This window comes from Vulpes vulpes, chromosome 16 (genome assembly GCF_048418805.1).
Source record: "Vulpes vulpes isolate BD-2025 chromosome 16, VulVul3, whole genome shotgun sequence".
NCBI lineage: Eukaryota > Metazoa > Chordata > Mammalia > Carnivora > Canidae > Vulpes > Vulpes vulpes.
The window spans coordinates 53,422,372-53,447,558 of record NC_132795.1 but is presented as its reverse complement, the minus strand read 5'-3'; the positions used below and the strand labels follow the sequence as shown (position 1 = coordinate 53,447,558).

The window sequence follows — 25,187 nt, the reverse complement described above, 5'->3', positions numbered from 1 at the left end:
TAGACCACGAGCTGTAAAGGTCTAATCAGTTCTCAAAATTCCCAGGAGGTGGAAAGCTCATCTTCACTACTTTCTACTCCTCCCTGTAATTCCTGCATCCTTAGTCAGCTCTGTCTGCTTGCCATAGCAGTTTCCCAAAATCTTTCTTGCATTCTTTTTTTTTTTCTTTCTTGCATTCTTCAAGCTTCCAATCCCGTCACTCACTCGTGTCCCTCAGCAGGATCTTCGCAATGCACAGAAAAGTGCTCCTTACCTTCCAGCCCTTGTGCCCATCTGTTTCCCACCCACACACCTCTGCTTTCCTCTGGGAGTATTCTTACCACCCGGAACCAATGCCCAGGGGGCCCTGACATCTCCAAGAAGCCCCCCGCACCCCGCACCCCGCCGTCCAGCGCACCCTCCTGCATTCTCAACACCATCTTGTACTGTTCCTTCCCACCTGTTTGTGCATGCTCTAGTTCTCACACATTTTCACAAATGTCTTCTCTCGACCCCAGACCCTCCCTGCAGCTATTTTTTTTAAACTCTCCTTTAAGAGACAAACTATAGGATGATCTGACCCCAAACTTACTGTCTCTCCTTCTTCACCTCACTTTCTCGTGAACACACAAGTTGGCTTTAGTTACCTCTCCCCTCCCAGCTGACACTTCTGGGTAATCTTGGCTACCACCCCTGACTTGAAACACTTTTCTGTCCTCCTGCCATGCGCTCTGGGTTTTACTCCAAACCTGTCTGGTTGCATCCTCTCTGCTCTTGAAATACCGCCCTGCTCCCTTAAATGTTCACATTCCTCAGAATCTTGTCCTCCCCTCTGAGCACTTGTCATTATTAGCAACAATAATGGGGGTGGGGTGTCTAAAATTATGAAAACCCCTAAGTAAAGGCTGAACTGGTGGGAGATGCTCAGCACTCAGGCTGGAGAAAAAGCAGCCACTTCTCTACCTCTACATACTCACACCTTGTCCACCCCTGAGAGCAATCCCACCTATTCCTAGGCTGGACCACATGAGCTGACCTCCCAATCTTGGTCTATAGCCCAGTTCCTTCTCCTAAATGTCACATCTGTGCCTCAAACACTTGTTGCCTTCCTCAAACTTAAGTCCAAAACTAAATTCACCACTTTATACCACGGTTGTCTTTTCTCCATCATTTTCTATTTCAATGAGTGGCACCACCATGACCTAGGTCTCAAGCCCGAAAGGCTTTACTCTCCTTGGCCCCTTCTTCTCCCTCACCTCCAAAACAGTCTCATCACATCACCACTATCCCGGACACCTTTGCTTAGTCAATACTTTTGCCCCATGTGGGCCAAATACCGCTCCAGACACTAAGAACAGCAATGAACAAGTCAAGTTTTAATCCCAGAGGGAGGAGACTGGCAAACAAATAAAAGGCCAGGATCATTTCAGAATTGATCAAAGTTATGAACAAAATAAAGCTGAGTGATGTGATGGAGCACTACTTTGGACAGAGGGCCAAAGAAAACTTCCCAGAAAAGGAGACATTTAAACTGAACCTGAACCACAAACAACTCTCACACAGATCTAGAAGGAGGAGTGCTCCTGGCACAGGGAGGAGCCAAGTGTAAAGGGCCTAAGGCAGAAATGAACTTCAGGTGTTCAAAGAACAGAGGGAAGTCAACAGGGCTGGAAAGCCCAGTAAGGAGGAGGCTACAGCACACGGGCTCAGAGGGAAACGGGTCAGAGAGGCCCTTGCTGGCCACCATGAAAGCAGTGGAAAGCTACTGGAGGGCTGTGGGAAGACAACTGACATAACCGAATTTGAATTTTTAAAGGTCACTTTAGCTGATAAGTGGAAAAAAAGGTTTGGAAGGAGGCCAAAAATAGGGGGTTTGGACACCAGTCAGGAGGCTAAAATACAGTCCGGATAAGAAGGGATGGTACTTGAGATGGGAGGAACAAATTCAGGATATATTTTGGACATAAAGTGAACAGGAATTGCTGAGAGTTTAAATGTTGAAAGTGAGAGGGAAGGGAAAGGAATCTTGGAAAATTCCTAGGTTGTTTGTAGGTATAATGTACAGACAGTAAGATTACATACAGTATATGATCCAGTCAGATTTGATGACTGCCTATCAAGACTCAGAATATTCCTATCACTCCAGAAAGTCCTCTCATGCCCTCTTCTCAGTCAATCCTCGTCCACCCAAGAAGCAACCACTGATCTGATTTCTAGTATCATAGATCACTTCTGTTTACTCAAGACCTTGTAAATGGGATCATCCATTATGTACTTTCTTGTGTCTGGCTTTTCATTCAGCATCAATACCTGTGAGATTCCTCCTCACTACATATACCAGGATTTTACTCCTTTTTATTGCAGAGTGGTCTTCAACTGTATGAATTTGTCTATTCTCCCGCTGATGGACATCTGGACTATTTACAGTTTCTGGCTACCATGAACAAAGCTGCTATGAACATTCTTGTGTAAGGCTTATTTGTGAACATATATTTTTCATTCCTCTTGGACAAATACCTAGAAACAGAATTGCTAGGTCACAAGGTAGACATACATTCAGATTTTTTTTAAAGATTTATTTATTCGAGAGAGAGAGAGAGAAAGAGAGAAGGTGAGAAAATCCAAGCAGACCTTGTGCTGAGTGTGAAGCTGGACACAGGGCTCGATCCCATGACTGAGATTATGAGCTAAGTTGAAACCAAGGGTCAAGATCCTTAACCCACTGTGCCACCCAAGGCACCCCATACATTCAGCTTTTTTTTTTTTTAAATATTTTATTTTATTTATTCATGAGAGACACACAGAAATGAGAGAGAGAGAGAGAGAGAGAGAGACAGGCAGAGGGAGAAGCAGGCTCCATGCAGGGAGCCTGGCGTGGGACTCGATCCCGGGTCTCCAGGATCAGGCCCTGGACTGAAAGCGGCACTAAACTGCTGAGCCACCCGGGCTGCCCTAGATTCACCTTTTGAAGAAAGGTTTCCGAAGTGGTGGCATCATTTTACACTCTTATTAGCATGAGATGGGGGAGTCCCTGGCCATCTGACTCTTAGGTGCTCTGCTTGAATAGGTGGAGTTCTATGCCACAACCGAACTCACAGTCTTTCAGCTCTTCAAAAATATTTCTGTATCTTTTTGCTAGACCTTTGTAGATGAACTCTAAGAACACTTTTCCTCCTTACCCTGTCATCCCCTTTGCTGCCTGTTTCATGCTATTCATTCAACAAATATCCCGAAGGATGAAAAAGGTGGGGTGGGCCAGAGTGTTCAAGGCTGAGAAAGTCCCTGAGGTGGAAAAGAGCTGGGTGTCTTCTCACTTCAGGAGACGTGAGAGAAAGTAAATGTGGCTGGAGGGCAGCAAACAAAGGCAGCAGGAGGGGGTGGTGGTCAGAGAGGCAGGCAGGGTCCAGGGTATTGAGGGCCTTGTGAGAAATGGGAAGGAGCTGGGATTGTCTTCCAAGTACTATGAAACCATAAAAAGATTTTATGTGAAGGAGAGCCAGACAACTCTTGGCCACTCTGGGCAATGCAGATGAGAGACAGACAGGAGTAGAAATGGAGAGGCCACACTGAGAGGCAATCATAGTGTTCCAGGTAAGAGATGATGGTGGCTCCGAGAGCAGTGGCAGTATATTGGAGACAGTATAAAAACAGCACTGACTTGGTGATGGGTGACATACAGAGAATGGGTAGAGAAAGGGAGGACTCTAATTTGGGAAGCTTGGTGGCTGGTAAAGCCACTTATGGAGAAGGGGGCAGATGAAAAAGAAAGCTTTCAAAGGATATGTTCAGTTTTGGACTTATGCAGCTCAAGCTACTGGTGACATATCCAAGCAATGTGTCAAGCAGGAGCTGGAAGAGCTAGGAGAGGATCTGGCTGAAGAGATCTGGGGGTCAGCAGCTCGCAGATAATCAAAAAGCCTGGGGACATCTGAGAACACCTGGAGAGAGCCTATACTAAAATACAAGGGTTCAGAGAACACCAACGGTCAAGCAGAAGGGGAGGAATGAGCCGCAGAGGTGGGAAGGGACAGCAGAGAGACAACTGGGTGGATGAGGAAGTAAATGATCCTCCTTTGAGAAGCCGCTTATGACCTTTTTTTTTTTTTTTTAAGATTTTTAAGTTTATTATGAGAGAGAGAGAGAGAGAGAAAGAAAGAGCACACACGTGCGCCATGTACTAAGGGTGAGGAGAGGGAGAGGGATAGAGAATCTGGAGCAAACTCCCCACAAAGCTCGGGCCCAATGCAGAGCTCGATCTCATAACACCGAGATCATGACCAGAGGTGAAATCAAGAGTCAGACACTCAAACAACTGAGCCACCCAGGGCCCCATGTGATCTTTCAAGTTAGGGTTACACATCTTGGTAGAGCACCTTATACCCCTTCATCAGAGCACTTCTGATACCCCTGTTTAAGTGCCCTTATCTACTGGGCAGATAATTGAGATATGAGTATACTCTAAAATCAATACACTTAAATAAAATAATGAAATAAAGTCAATACACTTGGCAGGAACCAGCCCCACTCTAGTCCAGTGTCTTGGTACACGCACAACGCTGAATGTTGGTGTAATGGACAACTACCATTCACTGAGTGTCCCCTATACATAGTACACTCCACTGTATACTTTTCCTATGTTCCTTTTCCCAAAGGCCCCATTTTACAGATGAGAAAACTGTGGCTCGGGCAAAATGTCACTGCCAAAGTGATAAAGCCAAACTATAACCATACATGCTCCTTCAGATGTTCTGCTGCCTTCCATAAAGTGCCCATCACATGGATTCTACAGTAGGAGTGCCCTCTCACACTTCAGCCAGAGAGATACAAAAGCTGCCCCTAGGTAACTGGCCTACCAGAGCTCTAAGTCAGGGAAATGTCCAGGGAAGTAGCTCTGCTCGTCAAGAATCCCTGCTCTTGTCAGGCATAGTGAATAATCTCCAGATTCCCAAAGTAATGTTTCCTATTTCTTGTGCTTTTGAATGTAGAAGTGAAATCTTCCATGAAACTGAGGTATGGAGATGAAAAAACAGGACTCCTAGGGCCTTAACTTTTGAATTTTAGAACTCAATTTAGCTACATTTCAGAAATATCCCCCTATATCTAAAGGGTCTTATTCTAACTTCACAACTAATGCTAAATTAAACATGGCATCCATTCCAGATCAAGACATTATCAGGATGAGATTATGTCTCAGGAGGGCCTGAGAAACCAATACTACATACTGTGTAAAAAATAACAATGGTATAATATTCTTTTCCATACTCTAATTTTCAGATTAAAGTGCTGTCTTTGCCCTGATGACTTATATTTTTTTTTTTTTAAAGAGAGACAGAGAGAGTCTGTAAGGTGGGTGGGGGTTGAGGGGAGAAGAGAGAATCTCAATCAAGCAGGCTCCATGTTCACTGTGGAGCTGGATGCATCTCACAGCCCTGAGATCATGAGCTGAGCTGAAATCAAGAGTCTGGACGCTTAACTGAGTCACCCAGGCACCCCAGCCCTGACTTCTTACGATTGGAAATACATGGGCTTTCTTGTAAGTGGGTACATTAGTACCCAAAGACTTCCTTTCTTTTTCCACTCAGGAGCAATTGTTAACTAGCAATCTTCTGGTGAGAGCACCACTATGGTGGAAAGAACACCAGCCTAGCTGGCAAAGAACAGGGTCCTAGTCTTGACTCTGTCAGTGTAAAGCTGCATGAATTTGGAAAGTTACCACCTTCCTCACCATCCCTCCCAAGCTGTAAAGCCAAAGGGCTAGCCTAGCTGCTTTCTTACATTTCTCTCAGCTCTCTAAAGAACTCTAAAATCTGAGAGCACAGACAGGGTAGGTGAAGGCATGCAGGATGCAGCAGGATAAACCCTCTAGGCGACAATTAAATTAACAGCCTCTCTGACCTGCAGTGTTTCCCTCCTTGCCAGAGCCCCCCACACACACACACCCTCCCCGCCAGGCTCTGAGCCAGCCTGGCTTCCTTCGACAGCCCCCCACCCAACTTCCAGTCACTTGGGATCCTCCATCTGATGCAACACCAGCAAAGTGCCTTGCATACAGATGTTACTAATATTTGCTGGCTTCCTTTGAAGCTTTAACAAAGTATGATGATTACAATGCCCCCATCCAACTGCCCAACAGAGAAACATACACACAACTGAAGGACGTTTCCAGTAATGCCTACCACTCACCAATATTATCACACATCTCTACTTAAAAAAAAAAAAAAAAAATGAGAACCACCCTACACTGGGGGTAATCATTTTTTTCTTTTTTGCCCTTTACAGGGTACCATTAATGATCCATCTTTAGCTCTTTTGAGCCAGGTCCTCATTCACAAAGCATGAAGAATAAACAGAGGAAAGACTTCAATCAACCCACTTCTATTCTTTGGATTATTCTTCTCAAGATGCTCAGAGCTAAAACAAATTATTTAATGCCATTTTCATCCATCCGACAGACCAAGTTTGACTGTCCTGCTGGCAAAAAAGGCTTCAGAAGAGGGAACATCTATTCTCACATAGAATCCCAAGTCACTATCATATTGTCTTTGTATTCTCTTCATTGTTATCACCACTTGACATTCCTATTTACTTACTGTTTACAGTCCATCTCCAGAGCAGGTTCCTTTTCTATCTTGCCTACCACTGCATCTCCCATGCTTAGAAAAGCGCCTATAATACCTGCTAAGGAAAACTAGAACACACTCAGAGGACCTCAGTTCATATTGAGGGATGTGACGTTCAAACAGGGAAACCATCTTCCAATCAAGCTGGCATTCAAGTGTTCCCATGAACTTCCACCCTTTCCTACAGAACAGCTTACATGTGCATACTACAGAAAGGATATTTCCTCCTATAGCTAATGTTTTCTCTTTCTTAACTTCCCCACAATGAAGCATCAGATAACAAGCCACAGATATACCAATAAGTCACTTCTTAGTTCATCTTCCTGCTGGGTTGTGAGCATTACCTACAAAGCAAATATAGCTCTAACACAAAAAGTACTGATTGTGTTTGTCACCATGAGAACCTTTTCACCCACACAGCACACATCACAGGTATTAAGAGGGCCTTAAGCAGCCTAACTAGTAATAATAAAGCTATCCAATCTAAGTGTAATGTGACCAAATGATGCTCTATGAAAGCCGTGACTTCATTATATTTCAAACGTGTAACTTTGATGTACAGTTATACTCCAACATAAACAGAGTTTTACTGTTTTGCTTTATTTTGTTACTTTTACCTCCACAAAACGAAAATGAAGGCAGAGGAGTCAGAAAGCCCAGACAGATCTAATGCGCGCTAAGGTGCCTGGAATACAAGCAACCATGAAGAGAGCTTAAGGCATAAGGGACTGTCTTGGAAATGTATCTTTTCAGTCCCATCTGGTCAAACAGAGCAGTCACCACATAATATGATTCCTGTGTGGTGTAAACCTGCATGGTAGCAGACAGGAAGAGAGCCCCTCATGATATTCTTTGAGCTGATCTGAGAAGTTTCAGCCTCAAAGACAGAATGGCAGAATTGGGAAGGAAAGAGAAACTTTTTAGATTAAATCTCAGGTGCACTAGCAAAACTGGCTAGTTATAGGGAAAGTGAAAGTTTATAGAACTCCCAGGGGTCAAACCAGAGTCTGGTTTGTTCGGTGGCATAGCTGCAAAAACCATGCTTTCCAGTATTTTGCTCAAGTCCAGATTTCCATTTCATTATAACTCAAACAAACAAAAAAACCAGGAATAGGGCACAGCAGAAGTATGGATTCCAAGACCAATCTACCACCAACTGATTTGTACCTTGAGCAGGTAGTAAGCTATAATATAACAGATTTGGTAAGGCTTTGGAGCCAAGCGAGGATGGTCACATCCAATCTCTGACCCTCACTAGCTCTGACACATCTCAGGAAAAGGAGAAACCATTTACCTCTCAGGTCTGCGGGGTAGATTTTGTAAGACAAGCTAAAATACCTAGGACAGAAGCTAGCATACTGGATTTAAACAACAACAACAACAACAACAACATGAAACAAATATTAGCATCCTTGCCTATCCATATGAAGAGAAAGTTGCACTCACCAGAAGTTAATTTCTTGATCTAAATGGATGTAATTTAAACACATTCCATTTCATTTTATGAAGTTAAAGAAAAAAATATACCATTAAAAGGCTATGGAATCGGGATCCCTGGGTGGCGCAGTGGTTTGGCGCTTGCCTTTGGCCCAGGGCGCGATCCTGGAGACCCGGGATCGAATCCCACATCGGGCTCCCGGTGCATGGAGCCTGCTTCTCCCTCTGCCTATGTCTCTGCCTCTCTCTCTCTCTCTGTTACTATCATAAGTAAATTAAAAAAAAAAAATTAAAAAAAAAAAGGCTATGGAATCTAAAACCCATATCTCTTAACATCTTACTACCTTAGCAACCTTCTCTCATGCACACACACGAATCACCTCTGCAGAATGAGAGTTTTATAATAATCTCCTCATTAACTTATAACACAAATATAAACATATGTTGAATGTGAAAACTGCTTATAACTTAAGTAACTGGGACTTTTAAAATCCCACACCAAACACTAGGTAGTAATTCAAATACCCACCCAAAATAAATTACTTATTTTGAGAAATTCCAAATATTTAATCTGTGTAACCATATAAAAGTGTCTACCAACATGACAGGCCCGATATTAACATACGAGAAAAATTCTACCATTTTCAAAGCTGACACCAGGAACACACCTCCCCTTGCTGAGACCCTTTTTGAGGCTGTACACACTGAATTAAAAAAAAAAAAAGTGATAGAAGATACATTATACCACATTAGGCACACATCCTCCAAGCATCACAGTACCAGAAATTTAAGACAAACAAGACCAAGGCTGAAGCTGGTCTAGAAGGGCTAAGCAGTCAAAAGCATGGCCTAAGGCTCTCACACACCATAAAATCAGTGAAACTAATTGGGGTTCTGCAGCATCTGAGAGGAAGCATCGGCTACCATTAAGGAATAAATTGGGGATGCAAATAATTAGTGCACCCTGAGGTGACAGTTAATTCCACCAGCATACCATTTCACTGGAGATATTATGGAATTCCACTTTATCCCTACTCTGAGAATACTGAAGCTGGAAATTTCAAAAATTAGCCAAATGCCAAATATCCCTTCCATGAATTTTAAACAATTCCCTGCATAAAAATATCTTGGAACTCCTTGGAGCCAACCAACATACACAGACCCAAATACACTTAAACATTATCCACGCTTCAAAGTAGTCAAACATTCTCTGAAATCTTTCTCTTGATAACTTCTTCTTGTACAAAGACAAAAATACAAGGCATATTCGCATCAACTATAACACAATACGCTTTTTGAGAAGCACAGAACAGTATTTAGATTTGAGGAAACAAATGCTGACCAAAGTTGATGCTCTCTCTGCTGAAGAAGGAAGAGGCTGGAAACTAAAAAGTGGGACAAGATCTTAAAAGCCAGGTAAGAAACATCCTGCATTTCTCAAGAAGACTGCCTATGGCTAAAACAAAAGCACGAGATACACCAAGAACAAACATTAAAAAACAAAAAAAATATACACACCAAAAAAAATTCTACCCAAAACCCGTGTAGTGTTTGACCTAGGAGTCCTCATTTAACAGATAAGGAAATTGGGAGGCTTGAGAGAGTGGGTAACCTGGCCAGGGTTACAGTTTATTGGGGGGCAAAGCTAGAAGTAGGTTCCTGGTCTCCCAGGTCGGACTTCGGGGCAGTTTCCCACTCCACCATGTGAGACGTTCCGCTGCCACCCCATGTAAGACGTTTCATAAAAGTCTTCACTGAGGCTGTTAACATAAGGGTCCAATTATCATTCAAAGATCTGCCTGTTAGATAATAGCTTGAAAAATTCCATCCATTTTACAGCAGTTACCAGAGTCATCGAATCTTGGAGGGGGGAAAAGAAAAAGCAAAGAGGAAAAGGGAGGGGGGGAGAGAAAGTCCTAATTTTGATCTGTCCCCTAAGGGCAAACGAAAGGGATGCCTACAGACGAGCAGATCCCTAGCTCTAGCATCCACACCACAAACACAGACAATAATCCCCACCCACAGGCCCGGGAAGGCGACCGCTCCGCGGCCCCCCCCCCCCCCAATATACTAAATTCCACTCCCATCCCGGCGCGCAGGAGACATTCCACCTCCTATCGCTGCCAGAGCCGGCTGGGCCGATGGGCCACGCTCCCTCCACCACCACTACCCCCCCACGCCCCCAAAAGAAACGAGGAGCTTCAGCCTCAGGTCCCCACACCCCCACACCGGCGCTCGCTCGCACCCGGACCGCCGGGTCTAACAGTCGCCCGGCTCTCCGCGGCGGGGGAGGGGGAGAAAACCCCACGCAGGAAGTGTGTCCCGCGCTCCGCCCCCCGCCCCCCGTCCCCCGCGCCGGGACCGTGCGCCCCGCCAGCCGGTACCTGTCCTCCGCCCCCAAGAGGCGAGAAGCCGCCGCGTCCACATGGCTTCAGGTGTTCACATGGCAATAAACGGGCCCCCGTCCCTCCCGCGGCGGGGCGCGCTCCGACTCGCGGGCTCCGGGCGCCGCTCCCAGCCCAAGCCCAGCCCGCCCGCCGGCCTCGCCCCCAGCCGCCACCGAGAGGCGAGCGCCGCGGGCCGCCGGGGGTGCCGGGGTGCCGGGGGTCCCCGGGGGGCGGCGCCGACCCCGCGGACCCCTGGGCGCCGCCCGCTCACCCGCCGCCTCCGCACCCCAGGCCGCGACAAGCAGGTACCTTCCCCCGACTGCTGGCCAAGCCCCGCCGGACTCCGCGGCCAGCTCGAGACCCCCCGGCGCCCCGACGCCAGGCCGGGCCCCTTCCCCCCGCACCCCCGGGCCGGGCCGCTCCCCTCTGCGCTCCCCGGGCCGGGCCGCTCCCCTCAGCACCCCGCGCCCCGGCCTCGGAGTCCAGGGGGCTCCGCACTCCCGGCCGACCGGGCTAGGACCTCTGCCCCCGGCCCCCAGCCCGGAGCCCGGAGCCCGGAGCCCCGGCCCGGCCCGGCCCCAGCCCCTCAGCCCTGCCCCCTGCCCCTCCCCCTCAGGCCCGGGCGGCGGTTACCTGCGGGAGCCCCCCGCCCGGTCCCTCGGCCTCGGCCGGGGGCGGGAGGGGAGGGAGCGGCGGCGGCGGCGGCGGGCGGCGCTGCGCGAGGTGGGGGTGGGGGAGCCTCCGCCGCCTCCAGCTCCGGCGCCCGGGCCGGCGGCGGGGCGGGCCGGGGCCGTGGCCCCTCGAGCCTCGCTCCGGCCCGCGCGCTCGCTCCCCGCTCAGGCGCGCCTCAGGGCGGGCTCCCCCGGCGGAGGCCGCGGCCGCCTCGCAGGGGCCGAAGGCGGCTCGGCTCGGGGTTTTTTCTCTCCATTCTCCCAACACACAGGAAATAACAGAGCGTCAGGTGACGGCGCGCGGCCAATGGGGAGGCTCGGGGCCGCGGCGCGCGGGCGGGCGGGAGGGCGCGCGGCGGGGCGGGGCGGGGCGCGCGGCGGGGGCGGGGCGGCGGGGGCGGGGCCGGCGGGCGCGCGCGTGCCCACCCGCGTGCGGCGGCGCCGAGGCCTGCGCGCGCCGGGCCGGGGCCGCGGAGACCCCCGCGCCGGGGCCGGGTCGCGCGGGGGGGCCCCGGCAGCTGCCCGGCGCCGCGCGTGCGGCCGGCGGCTCGCCCAGGGCCATCTTGGCCGGCGGCTCCGGGCCGTCCTGGGAGTGGCCGCGAGCCAACTTTCTGGGGACTTGGTGGCCCGGAATCCCTCCCTGGGATCTCTGGAGTTCCCTGGAGCCTCCGACGCCAGAGTCGCGCTCTGGCTTCCTGGGAGCCCGCGGGCGGGGGCCGGGCCTCCTCCGGGAACCTGCTCGGCGCGGCCGGGCACGGGGGCGGCTCCTGACCGCCAGGCGCCCTCCGGCCCCGCGGGCCTGGTTCCCTTCCCTCCTCCGCCCCTTAGCGCCGCGTGTCCTTGGATGAATGACTTAGGCTCTCTAGATAGCAGACAACTTCCTCAGTTTCCTCCGCAATAAAAGCGGGGAGCTGGGAGGCCCACCAACCTCGCATGTAGGAGAGAGACTCACGGAAAGCCAGTTGCCTTCGCCCGCGGCGGCATTAAAACGCTGCAACGCCTGGCTGCCTGGACCCAGGGTCCAGAATTAATTTGGAGATAAGGTGGAGGATTTGCGGTGCCAAGGCCTCAGGCCGTTCCCAGCCGCCTTCTGCAAACCTCATGTATGTTTTATGGAGCAAAGGAATGGCTTGGCTTTTTTTCTTTTCTTTTTTTTCTCTTTTTTTAAAGAAAACCTCAGTTGTAGAACAACCGCTGAGTTGTTTGTTCCCTGTGACCCACTGCTATCAAAAAGGAGAAGGCCAGTGAGGGTAGGATGCATTGAGAGTGTTTGTGATCCTCCTTCTGACTCACCCAGAGATCCGGCCAAATTTCTGTCCAGGCTCTGGGCCTCAGTTTCCCATTGGTATAACGGAAAGGAGGAGAATTTGAACTAGATGCTCCTAATGTCGGCTAAAATTTGTGGATTCCAGTTAGGCCCCCATCTGCCCTAGATGTTAGGGGAGTGTGTGGCTTCCTTTCCTGAAGCAACCCAACTTGAAAGTAGAGTGGAATTGGAAGAGTGCTTTGGGCAGCAGGTGGAGGTTGATAGGAACCAGGTGTGGCCTGGACCCAGATTTCAGTATATTTGAGGTTACAAAGCTCCCCTGAGCCTGGCTCTGCTCTTTCACCTCTAGCCTCACCTAGCTTTGCCTCACTTCGGGCCACCCAGGGAGGGTCCGGGCTGTGGCAACACCTGCCCCCAGTAAAGCGATCTGAGGCAGGGCCTCAGTTGGTTCTGGCACCTCAAGAGGATGTGGTTGGGGAAGGCAGTGATTTCTGCTGGCTTCTATCCAATTTCACAAAGTGGGGGCTGGCTCCAATGTGGGTCAGGGCTATTCTTGGAGACTTGATTCCCCAACACCTCCTGCATGCCAAGCAGGGTGCTGGGCTCTTCCGGGGCCTAGCTGAAGAGGCTGCTAGGCCCTGCCCTCTGACTGTTCCATTGTTCTGTGAGTTTCATTTTCAAATTCTTTGGCACTCAGACTTTTAAAAGACCAGCCTTGGCTTCTGCTTAGGTCAGGGCTACAGAGGGAAAGGATGGGGGGACTCTCAGCACAGATGCATGTTTTCTGGACAAACCTGGAAGGATGCAGGGGAGCTTTCTGAGCACTGGGTGTTAGATGCACCCTTAGTTTCTTGAGAAAACTCATGAAGGGAAGCCCTTTTCCTTAGCCTCCTGCACCATCCTTCCTTCCTTTTCCATCCTCCTCAGCTCACTCAGGTCTCAGACAGAGGAACTGCAACATGAAATGGATGGCCACAAACTATGTAGACAGCCTCACTCAAAAGGAAAGAATGCAGATAGAGACTTAAGTCCAGGCTCTTGTTTGCTCCTGCCTCCCATCCTGGGACTGATTCTCCCATCCTGGGCTCCTCCCTCCCAACCCCCTTGGACCCTGCCAGAACATTGCCCAGGCAACCTCTACCTGGAAGCTTCCCCAATCCCAGGGCAAGGCCAGCCTGGATCTCTTCACCCCTGGTGGCCTGTTACTTTTCCTTCTGGTACCATTTGGAAAAAGAACCTGTGGGCATTATGGCCGAAAGGCAGATATGGGTTACTTCCAGGCTGTGTAGCCTTGGACAAATCACTTTACCTTTCTGAGCTCTGCTTTCCATAGTCGTAAAAGGGGTAGTAAGATATCATGGAAGCCTAAAGAGATCTGCATGAAGAATTCAGTACACCACCAGGCACATGGTAACAACAGCTACCATTCCACGATACGGCCACAATAGGACACATGAGCAGACTGAGGCTCAGAGGGCAAGTTACTGCCCAAGATCCTACAGTGGCTGGAGCTCAACGGGGGAACTCCTCTTTGATTACATTAGAGTTCCTCTATTGTTTTCTTGCCTTCATCTATGAGGATCTTGTTTTTCCTACCACTTTAAGGAAAAGACAGTAGATCTGAGTTTTTTTTTTTTTCCTCTCCTAACCTAGTCTACTAAAAAAAATACTTATTGAACTGAATCAGTGGTTTCAATTCCAGAAGCAAAATTAATCCTTTCCCTCCTCCTCCGGCGCAGAGATGGCTTTGGAAACCCTGTGTCACTCCCTTTATTACAAACTCCTCTGCCCTCCTCCAGGCGCCTGGGCCACTCCGGGATTACAAATGGAGCCTTCTGCCTCTAGGTCACTGATTCTGCTACCATCTGTCAGCACGGATTGATTGAGGAGACTGGCCTGCTCGGCAGATCAGTGACTTGTGCAAAGTGAGCCGGAGTGTCAGTGCCTTCAGCAGCAGGCGGGTGGCCCTTCTCTCCCTCTCTGGCTCCAGGAGCACATGTACAGCCCTCACCTTTATCCTTCACTGGGTCCCAGCCCTCCTTCCTCTATGGAGGTGCCTTCTGCTCACTCTAACACAACAAGAAGGAGGCCTGAAATGCCTGCTCACAGTTCTCCAGGAGACAGCTCATAAAAGCCTCTGGTTAACGGAGTGAGGAAGCCCCCAGCATCCTGCAGGGCCTGTCCCGGGCCAGCCTGGACCACCAGCAGGGGTGGCCAGATCCTGCGTGGACATTCCTTCCTTCCACACAGAGCACTTAGCTGATGTGCTAGGCCAGAAGCCCTGAAGAAGGGGGCACAGGGGCTCAGTATAAGTCCTTCAGGGGCAAGGTCAGGGCGGGCTCTAAGACTAAGGGAATAGGGAAGGGTCCAAACAGAGAGCCAGAGCATTCCAACACACCCATGAGTGTGCATGCGGCCACCTGCTGCTTTCAGGAAGGCTGTGCCCAGTGTACGGATAGGGGAAGGAGAAACGAGGTTGCTGGGGTAGGCAGGGGTGGGATCCTACAGGGCCTTGACATGAATTTGCTTCACAGAGTTCCACAGTTACCTCTGCTTAGGTACCACCCTCAACCCTGCCCTTCACCACATCCATCCAGGATCAAAGCTGTGCTTCCCTCTTCAGCTCCCACTGGTCACATGGGGCCATTTGGGACTGCATCCATCTCTCCCACGGGGCTGTGAGTATCTGCAGGGCAGAGACATCCTATGCAGGGCCGGGCACCAGATCCATAAAACGATAACATCAGTAATCACGATCCAGCCCAGAGGGATCCAAGTTTATGGGGAACAGGCACGGTGGGTTTGCAACTATGTGATGTGGCTGGTTGGCACTGTTATCACCCCCACTGTTACCAAGAGGCACAAGGAGTTTCCCTTGTCCCAAGTCATACAGCTTGGAAGAGGCCAAGCTGGGATTTGAACCCAGGTCTTTAGAGGTTGTGCTTTTAATCACCAAGCTTCCCATCATTCAGTGAACACCAGAAGGATAGATGGATGCAGACAGTAGGTGGGTCTCAAAGTCTGCAGGCAGATGGGGAAAGAGATGTGAGAGGGTCTGCAGGATGAGCACCAGCCTTTCCCCTCAAGTGATGTGTGCCAGTCCTGGAGACTAGGCAGGTTGCAGGCGATGAGCTCTGAGACCCCGCACCCAGAAGACTGTGGCCTCCCCACATGATAGCTGTTGTGTGGCAGCTCACTCTTCCCACAGGTGAGCAGAGAGAAAACACTAGAGGAGACAGAGCTGAGCATCCAGAGGCCCTCTGCAGCCTAGCCAACAGGGGAGACGACCCCTCCTCCCACTTGGCACTCCTATCGCTAGTGGCTCGACTCTCCCTGGGCAGCCCCTGGCATGATGGCCTAGCACAAGTCACTAAACTAAGGGCCCAGCCTCGTCTCACCGATGTATGTCCTTCAGCAAATCATCCAATGGCTCTGAGTCTCGATGTCTTCTTCATCTGGGTGGCGGGTGTGCCTGAGTGGTCTGCCTGCCTCCAGGGAGTCGGGTCCCTTACCTGGGCAACCCCATTCACTCCTCCAAACAACCTTCTGAGGTCCTCTTCATTGTGCAGAGCAGGACATGGACACAGAGAGATGCTAAGAGATTTGCCTGAGGTCACACAGCTAGCAAGCAGCAGACCTGGAATTTGAACTCAGCTTTCTGGCTCCAGAGCCCCCACTGAGTCACTTCCAGTAACTACAAAGAGTTCAAGATGAAATGATCCAGCAATAGCAGTGACACAAGCACGTTCTAAGCACTCCGCCTGCATTAACTCACTTACTCCTTACAACAGCCCTATGATATGGATACTATTACCTTGTTTTGCAGATGAGGAAACTGAGGCACAAAGCAGCCAGGAAGGGGCAGGGTTGGAATCGACATGGGCAGCTTGGGCACAGAGCCCCTGCATCGCTCTCTCACATGGTTAACAATAGGGAGGTTCTGTTCCATCAGGATTATTTCTGCTTGAAAGCTCGAGACTTTTAGCTCCATCACCGCTGGGCTCCCCAGGAAGGCAGTGCCGCATGCCGAGGCGTGCTAAGGGAAGGACTTTGTTCCATCCTGTTTTGTTGACATGCTCTTCATTTTAAGCCCGAAACCCAAGCTCACCGCAAAGAATTTAAACGGTGGAGAAAAATGCAGCCGTGATACCGCCTCTACCGCCTCCCATCTTCGCTGTGCTTGGGGCTCTATGTGTGTCCTCACATTTAACCTTCAGCACACCCCAATGGCCCCCAATTCGCTGCTGAAGAAACCACAGCCCAGAGTTGCTAACAAGATGCCCAAAGGCACCCAGCTGCTAAGCAGCAGATCTGGGACTTGATCTGACCGTGTGAGTTGTGCCCCAACGGGAGCAAGGAGGTATGTCTTGTTTGCTGGGCTTGGACAGAAAGGCTTCCGCTCATCCCTTGATGCGGGCTGGTCCCTCAATGTCACAATCCCTCGGCCACCAGGAAGGCACCAGGACACGCGATGCATAGCCAGATGCTGAGAACTGCAGACATTGTTGCACCACCCCCCTCATGCCCTAACTCCCTCTCTCCCTCTGGTGACTTGAGAATGGCTGCCCTGCCACCCAAGGTGACTGTCTTCTGGAAGCGATCGTGGCGTGTGAGGTTCTTCGTCTCTGCCCTGAATCTCCCTGCTGGCTCGCGAGGATAACTGACAAGGCACATGTGTGAATCCGAGGAGAAAAAGAGCAGCAGAGTCGATGGATTCTCCAGCTGCCACCCAGTCCTTTTGACTGTAGCCTCTGTTCCCGGCCCACCCCATCCCTGCAGCAGACGCGTTACAGTGACCCCACTGCCAGCCTCCACCCTCCTGCCTGTGGCTCAAAAGTTTTCAAAGGGTCCCGAGTGGCTTCAGAATTCAAGTCAATTCTCATTCACCTGGAACGCAAAGCCCTCATCTGGCCCCAGCTCACTTCTCCAACCTTCTCTCACACGTCCCGTTCTGCCTCTCTGCCAAACCAAGCGAGCTGCGTTCCTGCCATGTGCTTGTCTGCTCCCTGAAGCAGGAAACCCCTCCCTCTTTGCTAGAGACTGAAATGATGACCCCTTTCAACATTCACTCAAGTGCTACCACCTCCACGAAGCCTTACCTTAGTACTCATCATAAATTCACCCTACAAACATTCATTGAGCCCTTACCATATGCCAGGCACCGAGTCCAAGGGCCCTTGTTGTCATGGGGCCATTAGCGAGAACGAGTCAACACAGAAACAGTCATTTGGTAAAGCTGCGGTACACATTAGGAGGATAGCATGGCAGGTGCACAGAGGGTGTATAATGGGACCCTGGGGATTGGGGATCCAGGACATTGGAGTTGAGACCTGAAAGACAGGAAGGAGCCATGTGATGAGGTTGGAAGAAAGCTCAGGCAGCGGGCACAGCACGGGCAAAAGTCTTGAAGGCAGGAGGGAGCAAGTCGTTTTTCAGGAAAGGAAAAGAGGACAATGCAACTGAAGTGAAACAAGAAAGCTGGAGATGCAGCTAGAGTAAGTACAGGCCACAGAAGGCACGGGGACTTTATCCCGAGGCAAAAGGGGGAGCCACAGAAGGATTCTGAACATAGCGAACAGTCAATATTCATTTGTTAATGATCCTGCCAGCTGCCCTGTGGCTGAGCATCTTCCCCTAAAAGCCAGAGTTTGCACCCAGCCACCCCTGAACCTCAGGACACCTGGGCAGTGGGGTCTGCAGTTTTCAAATCCTTCCCCTCCTGGACTGAGCTACGGAAGGTGGGGCTGACCTCCGGCTCTCCCACGTTATCCCCAGCACGTACAACTGCTCCAAAAACATTTGTAGAACGAACTAACAGATAGGACAAGACACTTACCAGCATTTCCCCTGGAAGGGGCCAGGCTGCCTGAGGGGCCTTCCACGTTCTCTGGAAATCACAAAATTCAAGGGTTTTAGTGAGGCCGCTACTCAGGGAGCCCTTGAGAGCAGAGCAGAGCAGAGCCAGCATCCCACCGAGGTCAGCCAGCGTCCGTCCAGCATGACACAGCACAGGCACCTGCCCGTGACCCTCTCGTGAATGACCAGAAAACAGAACCGAGAAAGGTCTACAGCCGTTAAGGTGCTTTTGAGCCTACAAACTACATTTCACGCTTGCACTCTCACAGAGGGTCCACGCTCTCAGGTGGGGATGGGGATTGCCCCCTTTTACAGATGAGGAAACGGAGGCCCAGGAAAGGAGGGGTCCCTGGCAAATCGTGCCAAAGCCAAGACTAGAAGCTGACAAGGATCAGGCTACTTCTGGCCCCATGGGGTTAAGAAAGCTCTCCAGAAATTTCTTTTAAAAACCTTTCAAAATGACATATTTCATCAGGATGTCTGTCACGCCAGCAGTGGGAGCCAACACACCAATTCTTGCAGGCTGCTCCCGGTACACGTCAGATCCACAGGCTCAGCCCCAGGCCCTGAGGCTGGCAGCTTAGCCCAGAGCACAGGAGGGGCCTGAGTGATGAATCCTTGGCTCCCTGGGCTTGGTGCTGGCACACAGCAGGTGCTCAGTAAACTGGCTGAGGGGAAGCTGAACTAATCTGAGCGGATAACTATAGAGAACATTCCTACAGCTCTCATATGGGTACCGTGCCGAGTGGGTTACCTGCATTAAGTCAGATCCTCCTCACACAGGCCTACGAGGGGACTCTGACAATTACCCCCTTTTACAGGTATAGAAACTGAGACTCAACATCATAAACAATCAGCCTGCAATCACACAGCCAGTGAGTGACAGCGCCAGGATTAGAACCCACACAGAGCCCTTAGGTAACCCCATGCCCTAAGTGAGCAAAGGTGAGCAGAAAGGTCCCAGGCAGAGGGAACAGCTACCATGAATTCTTCAAGGGCTGGGACCTGGTGGGGTGCCCCCTCCCCCGCACCTGTAATGACCATTCTTCCCATCCTGTGTGGGCAAGCAGTGACAAGCTGGCAGGTAACCACCTTGTCACAAGTTTCACATCTCCCCAGCCTCCCTCCCCTAGTGGTCTCTAGGCTCCCTTTACCTGTCCTGCCTCCTATGGGCTCCCAGCATTATAATCCACCCCAGCTCCTTTTCTGTAGTAGGCGTGATGTGAAAAAGAAAGGGGAAGCAGAAGACGATGCAACCTTGGGCAAGCTCCCTAAGCTAGTAGAGCCTCACTTTTTTATCTGCAGAACGGGGACAGAACACGTCACCTGCCACGGAAGGCTGGCCACGCAGGTGCTTCCTCAGTGAACTCACACCTAAAGGCTATCTCTACCCCTCTGGCCTCAGGTGCCCCATGAGGTGGAATCGCTCGTCTGGTGATCAAGCAGGCTCGGGGAAGTGAGGTGCCCTCAAGCACCCAGCACCCAGCAAAACATAGAGTGGAACAAGGGGTGAGCAGTCTGTCAACTCCAAAGCTTGTGCTGTAATTGAACTCCTTGGGTCTGCCCTGGGAACTCAGCCGCACACAGCCAGGTGTGGGCCAGATGTGGTTCCCTAGCCCTGTAGGCTCACACATCCAGGGCACTCCCCTAACATGGCCCACATCGCATGGGGTTAGGGCCGCTGCCCTGCTGGATGCTCTCAGCCCCCTATTCCAGGTGAGGTGTTTGGTTGGGGAGGAGTGGTTGGAAGGTGAGGCTCTCTGGCTGACTGCAGGATAGAAGGGAAGTTAGCACACTTTCTAGAAAAATCAATGGGCAGATGATGCTACTGAAGTAAAATCCACATGGAAGCCACACAAGAAAGTCAAAGGGTAACAGAATCAAAGCCTCTTATAGCGGGTGGCGACCTGAGAGGTGAGTGAGCCCAACCCCCCTCATGTAGATGGGGAAACTGAGGCCCAGGGTGGGGCCATGACCTGCTCAAGGCCCCACAGTGTGTTGGTGGCTCTGCCACATGTGAGGGGGTCCAGCCCCAGGTGGCTCATATGCCATGGTGCGGTCGGGCATTTGCTGGTCTTCATGCCTCCACCCCAGCCATCTGATCCTCTCTGGTCTTTTTCTTTTTAAAAGATTTTCTTTATTTATTCATGAGAGACACAAAGAGAGAGACAGAGACACAGGGAGAGGGAGAGGCAGGCTCCCTGCGGGGAGCCCGATGCGGGACTCAATCTGAGGACCCCAGGATCACCCCCTGAGCTGAAGGTAGATGCTCAACCACTGAGCCACCCAGGCATCCTGATCTTCTCTGGTCGTGACCACACTCCCAAGGGTGCCAGTTTAGCCTCACCCAGAAAACACCAAATGTCAGGCCCTCCCCTGTAGGCTTTTGGCTTCCGGGATGCCCTACTGCCCCTCCCCAAACTCCCCTCGCATGTTAGGCAGAGCTGGGGAGACTGTATTCAATACGCTACTACATGGTTACTTAATTAGCACAGAGCCCCCCTAACTCACAGTAAGCACTCGTAAATGTTAGCTAATATCACCAGGCACGATCATCACCATTTTACAGCTAGGGAAACTGAGGCCCAGAGGGATCGAGTGGCCCACCGATATGAGGTGCTAAAGCCTTCATTCTCCTGACATCTTTAGGCTAACAGTTACTGAGTGCCCCTGGGAGCCAGGCTCTGGGCTGACTGCTTTGTGAGAATTATCCCACACAATCCTCACCATAGCTCTGTGATTTAGGAACTATGATTACCCCCAAGAAACTGAGGCTCAGAGAGGGCAGGCGACTTGCCTGAAGCCACACAACTAGTACATGGCAGAGCCACGGTTGATCCCAGGCAGCCTGGCTCCCACTGTATCGCCATCTCACCTGGGGGAGATTGGAGGAAGGAGCCACCCTGGCCTCTTGCAGGAGCTTCCAGTCACCTCAGGGTCCCAGGCTGGACAATCTGTTCCAGAACCTCTCACCCAAGCCAGAGACTGACCAGGTGTCCGCTCTACTCTCCTCGCAATGTTGGCTCTGACTTGGAGTGGGGCCTGGGCCAGTCCTGGACCCCAAGAGCCCTGAAACTCTAAATTAAGAGAAGACCCAGGCTGGTCCTTACATTCAAATATGGGGCTGTTTGAGAATCCCACCCCTACTCTAAGACCAGCCTGAGACGCCTGATTGGGAGGAGCTAAAACAAACAAGCCTGCTTTTCAGGATCCTAGAGAACCATCCGACTTTCCAAGACACGAATGCCTCCAGGAAGTCAAGTTTGCGGTGATCGAGACATTTGTGTAAAAACCCACTCACTCTGTCATCAAGCCAGGTTTCTCCCTTCTTCCAGAACTGGCTCCCACTGCCAAGGGCCCTCTCTTCCCCTAACCCTCCCAGAGCTTCGGCCACATGAGGTGACCACTCTTTGACACCTGGAAGCTCTGCCCTTCCTCGTCCCCTGGTGGTACCCCCCCCCCCCCCGCCCTAGCTGGGGCAAATTCCTACTCACTCTTCAAGGCCTTCAAATGCCACCTCCTCCTTGAAGCCCCTCTCAATTGTCCTGTAAGAACTCATAAGAGTATCCCCCAGGGAGACCATCTTCCACTGTGCCTCTGGGTTGCTGGGACAGCCAGCTCCCTCCTAACTACAGCTGCCACTAATTGAACACCTGCCGTGTGCTACACCTGCAGCCTCTTAATCCCCATAACAAGTGTGAAGGCAGAGGTTACTGCCCCCAGGGCACTATCTCTTAAACCTGCAGCTCTGGGAGACTGAGTGACTTGCCCAAGGTCACACAGACAGAAAGTGACCAGGGAAGACTGCCACTCGAAGCTGTCTCACTCCAGAGCTCCTGGGATTCACCAGACTGGGGGCCTCCAGAGCGAGAGGGCCTCCTCCTCTTCTCCCATCTCTGCGTGCCAGGAGGGTGCCAGCTCCAAGCGGGCAGGCTCTGTGAACCTGGGCTGGGTGAAGTGAGCTCACCGGCCAGCTGGCCTGCTCTGTGGCTACCTGCCTGGTGCTTTCCACACCTCTGGCCGAGGCAGGGGTCTCAAGCCCAGGCCTGGAACAGATCCAGCATCTCAGCCCTGGGGAGAATCTATCCACTCTTCCTTTTTCCATCTGGCAAAGGAAGCCCCATGTGAAGGCCAGGCGGGCAGCTGCTCCTCACAGTCTCTGCAGAGCTTTCTGGCTCCCCTACGGAGGTTGGCTTGTGGGCCTAAGACCTGAAGGAAATGCCAGGGCAGATAAACGAGCCCAACACCATAATGTTCAGAAGGGACATTATTTAGCAGGGAACCTGAGCCTGACCTGGCCCGGAAAGTGACCGGATGCTCCGCAGCCCGGGGCAGACCTCCCCCTCACAGGCATTAGCTGCGATTTGCCCTCACATGTCAGGCTCTGCCAGGAAAAATTCTCTTTGGGTGGCTTTGCCCAAAGGAAGTGAGCCTGTCACCCCTGCCTAGGATGTGAGGCAGGGGTGACTGGTCCTGGTGGCCTGCTTTCCTGGGGGATCTGTGGGTCTGAATCGGCTCCCCTGACCTCCAGGTGAAAACCTCTGGGCAGGTGCTGGGAACACCAGGAGGATGGCATACAAGTCCCTGTACCCAGGGTACAGGCCTCACCGTAACCATGCGATGTGATCAGCGCTGTGAGTCGGGAGAAGGAGTGGGCACGGCACAGGTTCCCAACCCATCCAAGTGGAGGGCCGGGGGAGGCTTCCTGGAGGAGGTCAACTGAGTCCAGAAGGACCTGACTGCGCAACAGAGGAGGCAGGGAGGAACCCGCTCCGAGGGAAGGAGGCCTGGTACAAGGGCCACAGCCTGAGGCCCAGTGTGGGACAGGCTGGACTCCGTCAGCCACAGCTTTCCCCTGAGCCTCCACCTGAGAAGGGCTCCTGCCTCCACTTCTCCACTCTGAACTCTCCATCCCTGCTGGCCCTGGGAAGACCCCACCCTCTGCATTCGCTGGAGATCTGCTCCAAAGACTGACCACCTGTGTGCATGCCACTGCACCTGCCCGCGCTCTGTTGCAGCCCTGAGCCTTGGGCTACGGTCACTTTCCGGGCCAGGTCAGGCTCAGGCTCAGGCTCCCTGCCTTCATGGGCCTGTCAGAGGAGTCACGGTCCTGAGACACCTGGCCAACACCATCCTGATCACAGACGCCTTGCCAGCCCGGCCTTGTGTCTCTGAAGCCCCATCCGGGCCTCCGTCCCAGCCTCTTGGTCTCCAGTCCCCCTTGGGAAGCAGCTGTGGGCAGAATTAACCTTCTGAGACCTCAGGCTGCCCGGGCTACCAAAATGACGGGACCGTGACCCTGGCTGGGGACGGAGACCTAGTGGGGAGGTAGCCAAGACGGGGCAGCGGCTGGGGGTCAGAAGAGCAGCCCGGGCAGCCCGCAGAGTGAGGAGGGGGCCACCATGCCAGGGAGGAGGGAGGACCAGCTCCTCCCCGCCATGCTGGCCTGTCTGTCTCCAGCACTTCACTGTAAAAATAAATGGAAGAAGCACACGCCAGACAGAAAAAAGGGAAGGGAAAAAAAACACCCCCAACCGCCCCACATGGGCTCCCTTGGCGGGTTTGGGCCAAGGCCTTGGCCTGGGTTACTTACTGCTGCTTTTCCCGGGAAGCTGCTGGTGCCAAATTTGCATTTACCACAAACAGAGACAACACAATGTCATAATCCTTCTCCTGTCATTCTCCCTCTCTTCCTCCTCCCACCTCAGACACACACACGCTAACACAAAATGACGGCTCCCTCGACAGCCTGAATGAGCAAAGCCCTCGATCTGCCTCTTAATTGTTGGCGTTTCTCTCTGGCCCGCGCTCCGAGCTCCGTGCCCATCGCCCAACTTACAGCAGACCACCCACTGCCCCCTCCTTTGTCCCGAATCGCCGCTGACAAATGGCCTGCTGGAGGTGGAAGAAAATGCCTGGAAATAATGGGGGGGGGCGGGGGGGGGGGAGAAACCAGCCCTGCGCCCCGCCGCCCCTGCGCCCTGGCCGCCGGGGTCCTGGCCGCGGAAGCTGGCTGGACTCGAGGGGCCAAGGGGCAGGGACGGTGACTCGGCCCCTGGGACTCTGACCTGGGGGCCCTGCCCTTCACGCCCCTGCCGCCGCCACCGCCGCCGCCGCCGGGGCCACCGCGCTCGCAGAGCAGCCCCCTCCCGCCCCCCTCTGCCGGCCACCCCTGGGCACCGCTCCGAACATCCCCCGCGCTCCCCTCCCTCCATCGCTCTTTATGGCAGTTTCAAAGCTGCAGCCGCCACTCGAGCAGCTGCGGCCTTTGATGGGGACAAGGCAGCGGAGGCGGCCCGGGAGGCCCCTGCCCGGCCGGCCCCGGCCCGGCCGGCCCCGCCCGCCCCCGCCCGCCCCCGCCCGCCCCCGCCCGCCCCCCGGGAGCCCCGGGCCGAGCGGCGCGGCGCAGCGGAGCGCCCAGCGGGCACGCCTCGCGCACCAGAGCAAACTTTCACGACCGGAGGGAGAGAGCACCGCGCACGCCCGTTACCTTTGCAGCAGCATCCTTCCTGGCACTTGCCCCAGACCCTCCGACAGCCCGGCCGGAGGAAAGCGACTCCCAAGCCCCAAGCCGAGGCTGGGGAGGAGGGGAGAGGGAAAAAGGAGAAGGCAAAGGAAGGGGGGCAGTTTCTCGTCTTTCAGCCTCCTCGCGGCTCCTCCTGCCCAAGCCGGCAAGTGAAGTCACAGGGCTGGGGCGGTGACATCAGCTGAGCCTCTGACATCACGGCCCCTGCCGGATCTCACCTCTGCAGGGTGGAGATGGAAGAGCAGCAGGGAGGAGGGGATGGATGGAGGAGGGAGGGGAGCACCGATCCCTCCTTCGCCCTCAACTGCGGAGAGCGTGTGCCAGCGTGGGGGGGAGGGGAGGGGAGGGGGGGCGGCTCCTCTCTGAAGAATATGTTTTATCTCCATAGATAGGGGCGATTATGTGTCTATTTATAATTGGCCCCAGAGTGAATGGCTTAAAGGG

General features: G+C 52.6%; 1 protein-coding gene across 11 annotated transcripts in view; it reads right to left on the bottom strand.

The window, feature by feature from the left end:
* The window catches only part of TCF20 (transcription factor 20), a 194,143-nt gene that overhangs the window by 93,921 nt on the left and 75,035 nt on the right, over positions 1–25,187 (bottom strand). For 2 of the 11 annotated variants that reach the window (XM_072741062.1, XM_072741059.1), the window contains exon 2: positions 18,198–18,248. The exons of 4 other annotated variants lie outside the window; for them this stretch is intronic. In XM_072741062.1, coding sequence (XP_072597163.1) covers positions 18,198–18,203 — 6 coding nt within the window. In that variant the 5' untranslated portion in view covers positions 18,204–18,248. Of the gene's footprint in view, positions 1–10,420; positions 10,535–11,056; positions 11,344–18,197; positions 18,249–23,810; positions 23,909–24,707; positions 25,050–25,187 lie in introns of those variants that run through there. 5 more of the 11 variants (XM_072741053.1, XM_026017415.2, XM_072741056.1 and 2 more) reach the window with 5 other exon arrangements.